The sequence below is a fragment of the Typopeltis vanoorti genome, chromosome 11 (genome assembly GCF_054136105.1).
Source record: "Typopeltis vanoorti isolate ZY-2024b chromosome 11, IOZ_Tvanoo_1.0, whole genome shotgun sequence".
In the NCBI taxonomy this organism is placed as follows: Eukaryota; Metazoa; Arthropoda; class Arachnida; order Uropygi; family Thelyphonidae; genus Typopeltis; species Typopeltis vanoorti.
The window spans coordinates 30136527-30153402 of NC_143559.1; the positions used below are offsets into that span (position 1 = coordinate 30136527).

Sequence of the window (16876 nt, forward strand, 5' to 3'; positions counted from 1 at the left end):
ATGTTGTCCCCCATACAATATCCCATCTTCATCTATCCAATCCTGTATTCTTTTCTTGACTAATTTCTCCAAGACCTTGACAACGATTCATGATATGCTAATCGGTCAGTAATTTACAACACCAGTCTTAGAACCACCTTTATACAGTGGAACTATTTTCCCCTCTTTCCACCCCTTCAGGACTAACCCAGACCGAGACTCAAATTAAACAAAATGGTCAAGGGTACTGACAATTCTTTAAGCACTTCTCGTACGACACGAGCTGGTATACCATCCAATCCCACAGATGTATTGACATACTTCATTCACGACAATTACCGTATAATCTATTGGTTCATTCATTTCTGCAATGTCACCACCTGGATTAACTCAACTATATCAACTGATTCGGTTACCTCCCTACCATCGGCATTCTTTAAAATCATTCTGCCATATACATTTTTTCTTTTACTTGCAACATATCAAAAAAACTGTTTAGGATTCTCTTTAGCCTGTATGGCCAATGTTCTTTTGTAATCCTTTTTTGCTTTTCTTACCACACTTGTTACCATTCTGGCCTGCGCTTTATACCGTTCATGTGCCTGCCGGTCACCTTTCTCCTTAAATTCCCTCCATATTGTTTCTTTTTTTTGCAGCTCAAGCTTAATGGTCTTATTCATCTATTTAACCCCTACTTGAACTATTTAACCTCTCTAGCCCTTGCAGTTGTACATGTCATAGCACTGAACCAATCAAACTCCTAAGCTTGTCATACTTACCAGCCCAATAATTCCACATGTACCCTGTCTTAATTGTAAATTCCACACCCTTAGCCACCTCCCAAGTCAAGATCCTATGATCACTCTCACCAATTGGTGGCAATGTGGTCATATTAGTTACAGTCAAATCCTCAGATGCAATTACTAGGTCAAGCACTCTCTGACCCCCTAGTATTTTCCATTACATGCTGTCGCCGATAGTTATCCCTTAATAACTGCATAAAATCCAATTCCTTTCTCCTGTGTGTCCTCTCCTCACTCCACTCAATACTACCATAGTTGAAATCTCCCATAATAATTACCCTCCTTCCACTCATTTCTTCTATTTGCTTGTGCATACTATCTCCACCATCTTTTCCATCACCTGGCCTATAGCAGCACCCAATTGTATATTTTGTTCTGCTAGCCACAATCTCACACCAAATGGCCTCAAATGTGCTCTTTTCTCTATCCTGCAATTCAACTTCTATTCTCCTTGGCTGCAGCTCATCAGCTATCATCAACAATATTCCTTCCCCCCTCATTTTATTCTCCCTGTCATTCCTGAACACACTATACCCATCACATTCAATCCCACTGGCTATATTATCTACTGTCAGCTATGTTTCACTAATGCCAATAACCTGTGGTCTGGAAGTGCCAACCAAGGCCAAAAATTCTTCCTTCTTGTCCTAGCATTAGTGTAAATGAATTGCAGACCCTCGTTAGTCCCAACCCTACCTTGATGCCTTATACTAACTATCCCATTCTGATTTGGTGTCCTTATTCGCTTGGGCATATTATACTCATTCATACACTCAACTGCCTCCCTAAGGTCTGCATATCTACCCCCCCCCCCCTTAATAAATCTAGTTTCCCTGATTCTGCACATTCACTTCTTTCAACAACACATTTTCATGTCTCCTTACACTGAATCCATTCAAATGCAAACCATATTAATATTAGTATTTTAACATAAAAGATTTTTGCTATACCAAAATTAAAAGTAATATGATAGAACAGAATTTTTTAAAATCAGAAATTACCTAATAATGAAAGTGGCTTTTCTTGAGGAATGTCATCTGAAAGACTTCCAACTGACTGATTCAATTTTCCTATTTAAAAAAGAAAAATAAAAAGCTAATGATATTATTGCTGAATAATTTTTGTTTCATTATGAGTAAAAGAAACTACTTTTTTAAAAACAGGTGGAACCTGATAATCTGGTATCTGAAGACAGCAACTTCTCTCTTTCAAGTAACAAAACAAAATTTCAAAATACAGGGAGACCAGGAGTGAGTAACATGCTAATCCTTTTAAGGACCAGAAATCCTCAGAATGATAACATGAGACTTAGAAAAATGGTAGATAACTGTACTATACTTTTCTAAATCAAGAATAATTAATTTATGTGCAGTGTCATTATTATATTGTCCTGTAATTTTCCTTGTGACTATCTAGTCACTGTTTTCCATGAGTCTGTTATTTACAGTATGCAAGATACATGATACAATACTCCACTAATGAGAAAAAAATTACAACAAAGTAATTAACTGTACTACATCTGCATTTCTTAATGATATAAGAATACTGAGCTTCTTCCAAGTTTTTACACAAGATCACATATTGTTAAAATGTACTGTGCAGGTTAAAAAGAAAAAAATGGCATTATGGCATATAAATGTTGCCTAACTGCAATTTTAATAATTGCTTCTTTCTTCATATGATTATACAGTAAGAATTATTATTATCATCATCATCACCACACCTCCATGGAAGGCAAAGGACTTGTCGTGAGAGGTCCCTTATGTCATGCACACAAACAGCTCATCAAACTTGTCTTAGATTCACTCACTGGAATGCATTCACCGATAACACTTGTCATCCATCCATTCCATTCTCCATGAAAAAACCTGCTTCTTCCTTGTTCACATCCTCCTCATACAGCTTCCATGAATGATCTCTTGTTCTTTGCTCATCTCCTACCATTCTGTGAAAAACCTCTTCAATTTTAATCTGATAAGAACCCCCTTACCAACTTTTGTGTCTCTATCATATCACTCCTCTTCCTTGTATCTGCTATACTCCACAAACTGCACTGTATCAACTTTTCTTCATGCTTAGCATTCCATAGACCAGAAACTACCTTAGTCAATCACCTGTGGATCTTTTCCAGTATCTCTACAGCCTTTTGAAAACAAGGTGACCAAAATCTGTGCAGTAGTCCATATGTGGCCTAATCAAGGCCTTATACCATGAAACCATAATCTCCTTACTTCTACAAGTCAGTGTCCTCAACATCATTGTTAGAGTTCATTGTGCTGTCCTCACAATTTTAGCAATGTGTCCTCTAAATTTTAGATCCATATCCACCATAAGATCTCTTATTTCCTCCAATATATCTCTCTGAATTATATACTTCACATCCCACATTTGTTTTCCAAATGAGTGCCTTGATGCAAAGGTGTAGTAGCTGGGGGAGGGTAGAGGGGGGCAGTCCACCCTAGGCGGCACTTTGAACCTTTTTGAACTTTTGCAGTTAATTCTAAAATACGGTCTCGAGAACTCAGTTCCAAATATTGTAATACTACTGCGAATTTTCCTCACAATTGCTGTAAGTGTTGCTAGTTGTGAGAGAAGTTTTTCTAAATAATATTGATTAAGAATTACCTACATTACTATGAAATTGACTTAGCCGATGTCATCGAAAATTTTGCTAACAGAAAAGCAAGAATAACATTTTAGAATGTTGAAATTAAAGTTTTACTTCAAAAATAAACATAGTGTTTTAATTCATTTCCCTATATGTTGTTTTCACTTTTTAGTATTTGTGGTGTGTATTGAGAGGGGCGGCAAACTCTGGGACCGCCCCCGGACAGCAAAGGCTCTAGCTACAGCACTGCCTTGATGGTTCTCCTGTTTATATTTTTGACCCTGAATATTATTAGCCACTTCAAAGGAACAAAAACAGTATTATATTGTGCTATAAAGATAACTTTTATCTTTGTAGTGCATGCACGCACACACACACACACACACACACACACACACACACACACACACACACACACACACACAGAAAAACTGGAATCAGTACAGTCAGGCATCCATATGTGATATTAGTTTCATACTGCTCAAAACTTATAACACTCTAAAATAAGGGTGAATAAACCACAGTTTTGCATTGAGGACACCAAATTGTAGTTTTCTTTCTGATTTTTTTTTTTCTGAACAGACATGATATTTGCATGGCATGTCTTTTTTAGAAGTTGTTGAGGTTAAGAAAAATGACAGTTACCAGCACTAAACCTCAAAGATATAGAAGGAGTGCCAGTTATCCTACTTGCTGAAGAAGGATCTTGTTGCAATACTTTTTTTTTTTTTAATATTAAAAAAAAAAAAATCTTATAAACTCGAGGAACTATACAACCTTGTCCATAACAGGCTTTTACAAACACCCATGCTTGTGGTGAGACTCAAACTCACAACCTGCTGCTTGGAGAGTAAGTATGCTATCCACTCTACCAGCAAACCTTCACACTTGTAATCTAGGTATATTAGACTTGCTTTTTTTCTTGTACAGGAGGAAACAATTCCAAATGATAAAATCCAGTATACCATCAAACCCTTCTTTTTTTTCATACACTGTTTCCTCATTAGAGTAAAATGATGGTTGCTGATTGAACTTGTTGACTCCACCCATAGTGTCATTGTATGCACATAAAGCAATTATTATTTTATTATTATTATTATTATTCAGGGCTCCATGGAGTCAAAAGACTCATTGTGGGAGGTCCTTTCTAAGAAACACAAAGTCTATCAAGACTCGAAAGTTTATTTTTCACTTGTTTAGACTATAATAAATTTAGTTTAACCCTTTATCCAAGTGTGAGCACACAAAGTTTGCACCTGAAAATATCTTCAGGACTGAATATGGTGTTGTACTACCTTACCCCAGTAAGGTAGTACAACACTGGGCAACTCGTAGCGAAGGTGGACCAAGCTAACAACACTCCTATCATAGTATCTCCCATAATGCAAAACACATCTCCTTGCGGATATGTATAATGTTATGCATTAAGGGATTGGCCACTACCCAGACTAGTTTCGACCTTTATTGAGGTCTCTTCAATGGGAGCCATCCCCAGAGATGGAGATACCAGGCAGAAGCAATAGCAAGGTCATCCCTACCTATAGGAGTTGCCAAAAGGTGTGCCACCTTTTTTATTAAATTACTCTGCATTTAGAGAAACATGTTGAAAGTTCATTTTTCACTTGGTTAGACTATAATAAATTTAGTTTAATCCTTTATCAATGTGTGAGCAAGCAAAGCTTGTGCCTGAAAATATCTTCAGGAGTGAATATGGTGTTGTACTACCTTACTGGGGTAAGTCAGTACAACACCAGGCAACTCATAGCAAAGGTGTTATTAGCTCGGTCCACCTTAGTCCACTTGGATAAAGGATTAAACTAAATTTATTATATTCTATCAAGACTCATCGAGGGGGAAGGTCCCCTCCCCAAAAAAACACAAAGTCTATCATACCACTCCTTAAACTCATTGACCGTTCTCACTCTCACCACTCCATCAGGCAATGCATTCCACGGTTCAACCACCACCACCCTCCATGCAAAGAAACCACTCCTCACACTCTTGCTCACATTTTCCTTTCATAACTTCCAGGGATGGCCTCTTCTCATCACTGTCTCCCGCTGTTCAACCAAGCAAAAGAACTCCCCAGTGTCAACCCTGTAACCACCTCTCAACAGTTTAAAAGTCTCAATCATATCACCTCTCCTTCTTCTATCCACCAAACTCTGCAGTCACACATTCCCTCAGCCGATCCTCATACCTATCATTGTACAGTCCTGAAACCATCTTTGTTATCCGCCTTTGTACCCTTTCCACAGTTAATTTATCCCCTCAAAATCCTGGGGACCAAATCTGAGAACAATAGTCCAAGTGTGGGCTGATCAGGGTCTTATACAATGGAATAATAACTGTTTTATCTCTGTAGGTCAGTGTCCTTCTCATAATTGCAGCAATCCTCTGTGTTACTTTCACCACCTTTGCAATATGTTCCCTAAATTTCAGGTTTCTATCAATCATCAAACACAGATCTCTTGTCTCTCCTACTTCCTCCAGTTCAACTCCTCCCATTGAGTATGCAGCGTCCCATCGATGTGTCCCAAACCTCAAGACCTTACATTTTGATGCATTAAACCGACTCCACTCCCCCATTCATTTGCCCATCTATCTAGCTTATTCAAATCCTCTTGCAAGGCTACCACGTCTGCACTATTACTAATAATCCTTTCCAGCTTTGCATCATCCACAAACAGCTGAACATCCCCTTGCAATCCACTGAAAATGTCATTGATATAAAGGTTAAACAATATAGGTCCTAGTACTGAGCCCTGTGGGACCCCACTTGTAACCCTCTGCCTCCTTGAAACTGCTCCACCATACACAACTCTCTGATTCAGACAGCCAATCCTGAATCCAGTTGACCTATTTGACATCCAGACTCATGTGCTACAACTTAAATATCAGCTTATCATGTGGCACCCTGTCAAATGCCTTCGCTAAGTCTAAGAAAATTGCAGTATATGCCTTTCCCTCATCTAATGTTCTTGTAACTTTATTATAAAAGGCTAGCATATTGCTAAAACAAAAGCGTCCTTTCACAAACCCATGTTGACTCTCACAGATAACATTACCCTCATCTTCCCAATGCTGTATACGGTCCCTCACTACTTTCTCCAAGATCTTAACAACTACTGATGACACACAAACTGGCCTATAATTAGACACTTCCAGTCTGTTACCACCCTTATGCATTGGCACTATCTTACCTTCCTTCCATTCCCTGGGCACCTTTCCTGCAACCAGACTTTCATTGAAAAGCCAGGTTAAAGGCCCTGTCAGTTACTTAGCACATTCTCTCAAAACTCGTGGTGAAATACCATCCAGTCCCAATGCTTTACTGACATCCAGAGTACTCAGTATCTATGAAACACACTCTCCTCCTGTACCTGCCCTAACCCTCTAGCATTAAAACTGACTCCTCTAGGATGAAATACTCCAATAAAGCGTTCATTGAACAATTCCACTATGTCCTCTGCATCAGTCACTCTATTCTCATTTTTATCCCACAATATCATTCTTCCACAGTCATTTCTCCTCTTACAGGCCACATAGCTAAAAAAATTCCCTAGGAGATGTTTTATGATAAATGCATTTAGCTTGTCCAGAATTAAAAGCTGTTTGAGACGTAGGAACTTTGGGATAACGTTGTCCCGACATCTTTTTAAAAAAGTTAGGTGATTTAAAAACTTTGCTTTTTTATACTTTAAAAGTTCAAGATGGTGTACCTTCTGTTTAGTGATCTCATCAATCCTGTTCATATTAGAAATTGTTAATTCTTGACCACAAAGATTAATGAAAATTAACTATTATTTAGATATTATTGGTCAAGTGTAGTTGAATAACTAATTTAATTACCAACTAATTTCTCTGGCTTATGCTGTCGGCTTCATCAGGGTACAATCAAGAAAGAAAAGAAAAGAAACGAAAATTACAAGCTAAATGTTAACTGACAATTCTATTTCAATAACAAAATAGTAATGGGCGTGAAACAATATGCGTGTCACGGATACATGATTTACTTGTTGAGATGCATTTTGTAGTTTGCACTTAAGTTCATTTCTTGTGTGTTTATTGAACTAATTAAAGTCTTCCATATATCTGGTAGGATTAAACCTTGGTTCCTGTTGAGGTTATTTGTGGAATGTACAACTGTAGCAGCTTCTTTGAAGATTCTGAAATGGTAGTTTTCTTCTATATATGGCATAAGACTTTTATTCCATTCAATAATGTGGTTGGTTGTAGAGAAGTGGGAAGAAAGGTCAGAAATATCTTGTCTGTTGTTTCTAACATAGCTGATGTGTTCCATTTGTCTCAATTCTAGACGTCTGACCAATGTAACTTAGACCACAGGAACAAGGGATGCTATAAACTCCTGCATGTTTGTAGAAAGGATTGAAATCTTTTGGTGATCTTAGAAATTTCTGGATAGTTTCAACTGGTTTGAAAATCACTCTAATATTGTGTGGTTTTAGAAGGCGAGCTAGTTTTTTGGAGATGGTACCAATGTATGGAATAGTTATAGTAGTTATATATTGGGTGTCATCACGTCTTTGTGGTATATCAGAGAAGAGAATCTTGTTAGCAAGTCCTCGAGGGTAGTCACTGAGGAGTAGATAGTTTGATATTTTATTTAATTCTTCTTGTAGATCATTATGGTCTGTGGTGAATTGTATAGCTCTTTTTCTTTAGCATATGAATAATGCTGAGTTTTGGGGAAATGTGGTGTGATGGGCTAAAGTTTAGATAACGTCCAGTATTTGTTGATTTTCTATAAACTGATAAGTTGACACTGTTATTTTCTTTTTTCTTTATTACGATGTCTAGGAATGGTGGTAGTTGTTTGTCCTTTTCAAGATCTAGTGTGAATTTGATAGTATGGTGGAACATATTGATTTTGTTTACGTAATCTAATATCTCTTCCTTTTTGTGGTTCCAAATGATAAAGATGATCATGGAATCCGAACATTCATTGCGGGAGGTTGAACACTCATAGACCACAATAATTATCATACCTTAAACCCCTTCAGTGTGGAGCACTCATTGCCTGCGCTGTCTATGAAGTCCAAGCAAAAAATCTCTTTTTTACTTCTTTACTCGTGTGACCTTTGTACAATTTCCAAGGATGACCTCTTGTTCTTTCATCACTCACTATTCTATGTAATGATTCCTTTGTATCTATTTGGTAGGCTCTTCTCACCAGCTTATACATCAAAATCATATTATCTCCTCCTCCTATCTGTCAAGCTTTGAAGATAACATTCATTCAATCTGTCCTTATACTCTTCTTAATCCTTCCTCTTTTACCTTTTACAGTGTCGAGGTTTGTTATTCTTGCAACCGTAATGAGGATAAGGTGGTTAGACCACCTTCTGGTGTGTGTCCTATGTCTGTAGATATGTGTGTATGTGTGTTCACGGGGCCGGTTTGCCTGTTCTGGAGGACAAAAACCCCAAGTTTCCGGGTGATAAAAAAACCCCTAATGTCCGAATGAGACTGGCTAACTCACCTTTCATCGAAAGAGACCAGATAGAGGTTCCTCATGTCACTGACAGGAATCGAACCCAGGTGTTTCCGACCAAAGGGCTTTGTCTATAACGACTGAGATACGGAGGCTCATCCTTATACTCAATATTCCAAAGTCTTGAGGCAGTCTTAGTTATTTGTCAATGCTGTCTCTCCAATGTTTCCTTATCATCAATATAGTCAGGTGACCAGATCTATGCAGAAATCCAAATAAGGCTTATAGATGTCAGCATTCTGCACATTATAGCAGCAATTTTTTTAGATAATCCTTACAACTTTTGTGATGTGTTCCCTGAACTTCAGTTCCCTTCCTATCAACCAAGATCCCTTGCTTTCTCCACCTCCTAAAGCAAAGTTCTTCCAATGTGTTAAACCTCAATCCATCTTCTCTGGCCAATTATAGCTGTACACTTAGCAACACAGAAATCACATTTCCCATTCTCCATCCCAAAGCACCAACCTATTCAAATCCTCTTATCAGAACTTCTTGGCATTGCTGTTCCCAATTTAGCATCATCAGCACTAGCATTTGGCAATGTGTTTTCACACTGTGAACTATATCATTGAACTATATCACTGTGAGCTAGATCAGCTTTTAAGTGAGAAATGTCATTGCCCAGTGTGAGACCACTGTCATGCTTATCGGAGGCCCAAAGTGTCTTGAAAAAACCCAATGTTTGGTCTCTAGAGCAAGATTTCTGGACCATGTAAACATAAATTAAAAAATACAAAAAAAAAAATATATATATATATATATATATATATATAACTGAAAAAAAAATCCTTAGTCAGCCCACAGTACACTTTGTACTGTGGGTGGGCTAAAGATTTATTACGTCCATTAATAACCTTTTGTGGATGGGAGAAACATAAAACCAGTGGTCCCAGAACAGAACTCTGTGGTATTTACTCTATGCAATAATTCCTCTCTATCTATTTATGATAGAGAGGAATTATTGCATAATTCACCTCTCACCAGCTTATACATCAAAATCATATCCCCTCTTCCTCCTATTTGGGACACTGCACCTCCATATACGACTCACTATTAGTCCATAACCAAGTCTCACAACACACACACACATTAGTCCACAACCGGTCTCATAACCAAGCTATCAAATGACTATTTCTCCCCCATCCTACCCAATTTCAACAGTAGTTTATCATGTGGTACTTGAGCATATACTTTAGCAAAATCCAAAAAATTCACTGTAAAAGCATATCCCTCATCAAATACACTAGTCACCCTATTATGAAATGTAACCAAGTTATTAAGCATGACCTACCCCTCAACAAACTGATGCTACTCTCTCTCAAAAGATTTTATTCTCATCAATCCAAGTTTGTATTCTGCCTCTAACCACCCTGTCTAACACCTTCATCACTACAACTGATATACCTTATATGTCAGCAAATATTAAAATATTTGCTGACATCTTCCCACAAGATATCATAAAATTATTTGATTTTGTGATGCACTCTGGATATTTCTTGTGTCAAAACAAATTCTACAACCAAGCAGAAGGACCAGCCATGGGAAGTCCACTTTCACCTGCTCTAACCAACTTTTATTTGGAGCATCTAGAAGACATCCTTTTTTCATCTATATACCCTCAACCTTCCTTTTGGGTTATATATAGATGACATTTTTTCAGTGTGTGGCCTCACAACAGAGATTCCTTATCTTTTTAGCCAAAATCAATTCGTTACACCCTCATATCAAGTCTACCATGGAGATTGAAAAAGACAACAAGTTATCCTTTTTAGAGGTATTCTGACAACAACAGTTTACAGAAAACCCACTTTTACTGGACGTTACATTCTCAAACAATCTGCTCATCATCCTTATCTAAAAACAGAATCATAAAATGTTTAATTCGTTGAGCTAGAACTAATTGCTCAACCCCCCACGAACTACAGAAAGAACTTTCCACTATCAAACATTACATGAAATTAAATGGCTTCTACGAAAAGACTACACAACAGCTGTTCAATTCCTGCAATCCAATTCAGAACAACAAAGAATCAATAGATCTAGTTCCAATTCCATATATTTCCGGATCAGAACCAATTTCAAGAATTATGAAGAAATACGATTTAACAGCCACTTATATCCCTATTAATAAAATATCCAGTTACTTCCCCTCTTCTAAAGATAAACGCTCAACTACGTCACTACCTGGTGTATATCAAGTTCTGTGTGACTGCAATCTGTCGTACTTTGGACAAAATGGATGCTCTATAGAAAAAAGAATACAAGAACATCAATCGTACATTCTTCACAACAAATCTGATAAGACTGGATTGACGCAACAGATAGAGACAAGCCACAACATTCTCTCGTCCAGGACTCTCCTTCTACACAGATGTCACTATAAATTCGAACACCTATTCAAAGAGAGTGCTGAGGCCTTACTTCAATGCCCTAACTTGAATCGAAATGATTGCCTATCCTTGTCAAAAATATGGAAAAGTTTAATCCAGATAACACACTAAGTTTTTTTTTTTTTTTTTTTTTCAATTGAGACCTTCTAATTCTTACATTAGTCTAATGTTAACTTTAATTGAATTTATAAAATTAAGATTGTTGTATGAAATTGTGAATTGATACCTATAATTTATTCATCACTCTGATGAAATTTACCCTTCTTTAGTGCTTAGCAATGTAACATCACTTGGCTCGTTCTACCTTTGAATCAATTGTTTGTATTCCATCTTGTAAAAACTGTTCCTATCAAGCCACTGATGATAGTCTGTTAATTTCAGACCGAAATATTTGGCAAATATTAAAATATTCTTGTGCTAATGTGGGTTGATAATTCTTAATTTCATGTCACAAGTGTCTCTCAAGAATTGATATACATTGTGTAGCTTGATGCCACTGACTTAGATTCTCCCTTATGCAGTAGCATTATTTTTCCTTCTTTCCAATCTTCTGAGATTATTGCCATTCCCTCAATATATGTGGTGATATCCCATCTAATCCCACAGATTTACATGAACATTTCCATTATATCTTCAGCAGATGTGACTCTTCTTCAATCTCCACCAACTAAAGTTAGTCTTCCTTATTCACCCTTTCTTCTACTAGCAACATAAATATAGAATTCTCTAAAGTTTTGCTTTACTGCTTCAGCCAATCTCTTTTCATATGCCAGTTTCTCTTTCCTTACTACACTTGTCACCTTCCTAGCTTAAACCTCATGTCTCATGCTGTTGATGGGTATACCCTAGTCTTTATATCTCTTCCATAACATCCTCTTTCTCAAAATTTCCTGCATGAATTCATGTCACTATCTAAGATTCCAGTTACTTGGCATACAAGAAGAAATTGTGTTTCTTGCTTACTTACTATATTTTTTGAATAATAGCTTCATGCATGTAAGAGAAAACTAAATATAATTTATTACAGATATTATTTCTGGAAAAGGCTTTTCCCACAAGCTCCGAAAATTACACTCAGTCGAAACGGCTCATACCCTGTTACTTCCACCTCTTAATCTTTACTCATCATATTTTATCCTTCTCCTTTCCCCTAAAAATATTTTATCCTTTTCCTTTCCCTTAAAAATATTCTATCTTTCACCTTCTTCCCAAACAATTCACAGTCCACCTTGAAACTCAGGTTTTTAAATTCACATACCTTTGTTTTATCTGCAATTCTCCAACATCTTTCTATTTCTGCATTCCCCTTCCTTTCTGTCATACTTCAGCAGTGGTATATAAATGTTTATCGCTATATGCCTGATGCTGTTCCAAAAGAAGACAACCAAGAACATTCTACAAAGGTATGTACAAAATTAGTTATTGTGCAACTTAATATTAGATGCAGCTATGAATGCGAGAATGTAAGTGTTTTACTGAACGTGATGGATTATCACACCTTATAATGGAGATAAGCCGGCCTGGTTGGCCGAGTGGTTAGCGTATTTCCCTCTCCAGCCAAAAGGCTATGGGTTGGAATCCCACTGTGGGCATGGATGTTTGTGATTGTTTGAAAAAACACTAGTAGTGGTGGTCGGTGATAGATGGCACTGGTATAGATGATGAAAGTAGTTGCAGTTCATTGTAGTTGGGGGATTGACTGGTGGAGATGGAGAGCTGTAGAGTAGGTACCCTCCCTTGATGAATCTTTGACTCCTGGAGGTGTCATGTAATAATGATAATAATAACTGTCAACTTTTCCTCTCATACATGTTCTTTCAAAATCTGCATCACATTTAGATTATGGGCAATGTAAACACATGTCATATCTGGTAGGAAGTTATCTTGTTTAGCATTAGATCTATGTTTAGACTTACAATTTTACCGTAAATGAAAGCTGCAAATAACTTTTATAAATATTCCAATTTATTCCCTAAAATGGAAAAGAAATAAACACTATAGTTCTGTATTAAAAATAAAATTAAAGGAATAATTACTGCTAGAAGAATCTTGCCGCATTGGTGGTACTGGAATTGGTGAAGTGCTTCCAGATGACAAAGATCGTGGAATGTTTCCATTCATAGTATTTTGGCGTATAGTACTGCTCCCAAGCTGTTGTGATTCATCTGATAGTGTGCTGAGGCGTATTTTTTCTTCACTTTTATTACTTTCTGTCTTTTTAATACTGGATCCTGGCACTGCTTTCTGGCTCTCTTTTTCTTCTTCCTCATCCTATAAATATGAATACAATTTCTTAATAATATGCTTAAAAACTTATTGCAAAAACAGTTTAAATAGTAAAGTGAGTAAGTCTATGGGATTAGCTTTTGATGTCCAATATTTATGCAGTGAATTATTTATTGTCTAAAAGAGAACCAGACCAAATCAGAGCTGTTGAAAGAAAGTATGGAAGGGTGTGTGCATGGGGGGGGGGATCTTTATAATACAATGTTGTGAATATGCAATGAGCAACTTCTAAAATAATGCAGAGCAAATGACAAACATAATGTGTGATAAAATTGAAAAAAGTGGTTATGAAAGCATACAAGAAAGAATGGGAAGGAGTGCTCCTATATGGACAGGGAGAGTGAGAATATAAGAAATGTTATGCAAGATATACAGGGAAATGAAAAATGGCAAAGATGGAAGAAGCAGCAAGTATGCAAACAGTCAAAGGGAAGAGTCCAGAGATAGAGATTAGCAGGATCTGGGGAAAAGGAGGTTGTGAGTAAAGAAATGTCAAAATTTAGTGATGAGTCACAACTGAGAAGGGAAACAGGTTTAGCTTATTTGTTTACAAATATAAAGAGTATCAAAAATAAGAGGAAAAATTTGGAGCATGGATATGCAAGGTATAGTTATGGCACGGATATAGTTACAGGAGTAGAATCTAAAGGGTATTGTATTTTTAGAAAGGATAGAGGAAATAGGACAGGAGGTGAGAATATTGCTGATAATAATTTAAGAACTACAAATTGTTTTGCTCAAAAATTGTTAATATGAGTGGGATATGGCTGGATGATGAAATGTACTAATGGAAAAAGAGATGGAAAGAGATTTGTGTGGCACAGCAAGCAGAAGAATGAAAGAAAAAAATGAATGGAGAAAGTATAACAAACCGGAAATAAGGAGAAGGTATTGTACAGAGATTCGATGATAACAGATATACTTAATGAGAAAGTGATGAAAGCATGTTTCCTAGGTTCAAAGATCAAGGATGTTAATGAAGCTCTTAGCTTGCAAAAGGGAGAAGTGAAAGAGTTGATTGTTTTGACAGGAACAAGTCATTTGAAAGGGGAGAAATATGCAATGAGAGAGGATATGAAAGTGTTGTTGAAAGAAGCAAAAATGACAAATAAGCAAGTAAAGATTGAGAATCTGCTTTGTTGGTATAATAGGACACAATTGAGAAGAAGGGATATGATTTCTAATGAGTTAATGAGAAAATTTAACAGGAGAAATGATGTGCAGTTTATAGATATATGGAGTAAATTTGATGGGACGAAAAGACATTACCTTAGCTACCTAACAGGTACTAACGGTTCTTTGTATTTTTTAAACCTTTTTTGCATTTACCTTTTTTTGTACTATGCAAGCCTTGAAAAAGCTTGTCAGTTACTAGCGAAACCGGTAGGCAATTTGTAAGACCTTAACTACGTTATAAATATATGGTCTATGTAACAATAAGTCTTTATTTTGAAAAGACATTTATTATTATTAACACCAGACCTCCATGGAGGCAAACACTGTTACATACAAAGCCCATCAAACTGTGCTTTAAACTCATTCAATGTATCTGCATTCACCACAATGTCAGGCAATGCATTCCAGTTGCTAACCACTCTCCATGCAAAGAACCTGCTCCTTATGTCCCTGGTCACACCCTCCTTGTACTACTTCTGGGTATGTCCCCTTTTTTTATCCCCTTTTCCTATGAAACTTTCTTTTACATTTACCTGGCAACAACCCTTTACCAACTTAAATGTCTCACTTATATCCTCTCTCTTCCTGCTATTCACAAGCAGGAAGAGAGACTGGAAACTGCACTCCCACAACTTGTCCTCATATCCCACATCACAAAGACAAGTTACGACCTTAGTCTTCTCTAGACCCTTTCCAATATATCGTCAACACCATGAAAACCAGGCGCCAGATCTGAGCACAATAATCCAAACAGGGTCTAATCAAGGTTTTAACAATGGAATCATAATCTCTTTATTTCTGCAGGTTAAGTTCCTCCGCATCACAATTTGTGCAATGTGGTCTCTGTATTTCAAAAAGTTGTCCACCACCACCACTCCAAGGTCTCTTATATCCTCAACTTCCTCCAAAATTTCCCCACTAAGTGTATACTTTGCATCCCATTGTTGCCTAATAATTTTCGGAACCTTATACTTCACAACACTGAATTGACAGTTCCATACTGTTGCCCAATCACACAATCTATTCAAGTTTACACAACATTAGCTTGATTCCTTACCACTCTCCACAGTTTTGCATAATCTGCAAACAGCTGTATATCACCAGTTAAACCCATCCCAATATCATTAATATACAAATATTAATATAAAATATACAATTAATATACAAACATGAGGTTACTCCTCAGTAACCTACTGATATCCATCCTTTACATTCTCCTTCTATCCAACTAAATCATTCATTCATTCATTCCTGCAACCACCACTAACTCTCTTGCTTGTCATAACTGTATTATTTGCTATAGCAGGCATTGACTATATTATCTGTCATCATATCGTATTAGTCATGTGGCATTCATTCATGGCAGCAAATAACATTGAATAAAAAGTTATTTAAAACCTAAGTACTTCTCTTTTGCAAAAATCTGATTTCACTTGCGAATCTAAATCTTGGTCCCATTTCCCCCTAAGGCAATATGCTCAAAGGTCTGTCATACTGAAGTATCCTGGCTTCTTTTATTCATAATTAATGCTCTGATAGGGCAGTTAATGCTATCTATATAGAATTCTCCTGGCTGGATGAAAAAAAACCCAAGTTATTGTAGCAAAAACTTGCTATCTCTCTCTCTTTGAGATCAACTAACTCATATTCATTTGAAAAGCCCTCATAAAGGTTTTCACATCTAGACAGGTTTCAAACCCAGGTCTTTCCTACCAAAGGACATAACTGAAATTGTTTTGTTGGGCATGTTTTTTAATGTTAGTCCTACTCATGAAAGGCTGGCATTCTCCTTATGCCCACTTAAATCATTTCTTCCCACAACCACAACTAATTCTCTTGCTTGTTTCTTCCTGATGTCCAAAGCATGAATTCTCTTGTTCATTCTCCCATCTCAATTAGAAGACCTTATCAGACTGTATATAATGCCTTATGGACTACATTTAAATGGTCTTGAAGTTTGGAGAAAGTGTTGTTTAGTGGTTTAGTGGTAAGAGTTTGGCAGTGCACAACCAGGGCAACTAGAGCTATTGTGTGTGTGTGTAGGGGGGGTGCAATTAAGCACATGTCTGGCCACTCCTGAGATAAATGAATTTTCTATAATTTTCTATACAGAAATGAA

At 36.9% G+C, this 16876-nt stretch overlaps 1 protein-coding gene across 3 annotated transcripts in view; it reads right to left on the bottom strand.

Moving 5' to 3' along the window:
* LOC150101407 (1-phosphatidylinositol 4,5-bisphosphate phosphodiesterase classes I and II-like) overlaps window positions 1–16876 on the bottom strand; it is a 965056-nt gene that overhangs the window by 207538 nt on the left and 740642 nt on the right. For all 3 annotated transcript variants that reach the window (XM_090400893.1, XM_090400892.1, XM_090400891.1), the window contains 2 exons: window positions 13332–13566; window positions 1784–1852 (listed from right to left, as the gene is read on the bottom strand). In XM_090400893.1, the coding sequence (XP_090257019.1) occupies window positions 1784–1852; window positions 13332–13566 (304 nt within the window). The remainder of the gene's footprint in view (window positions 1–1783; window positions 1853–13331; window positions 13567–16876) is intronic.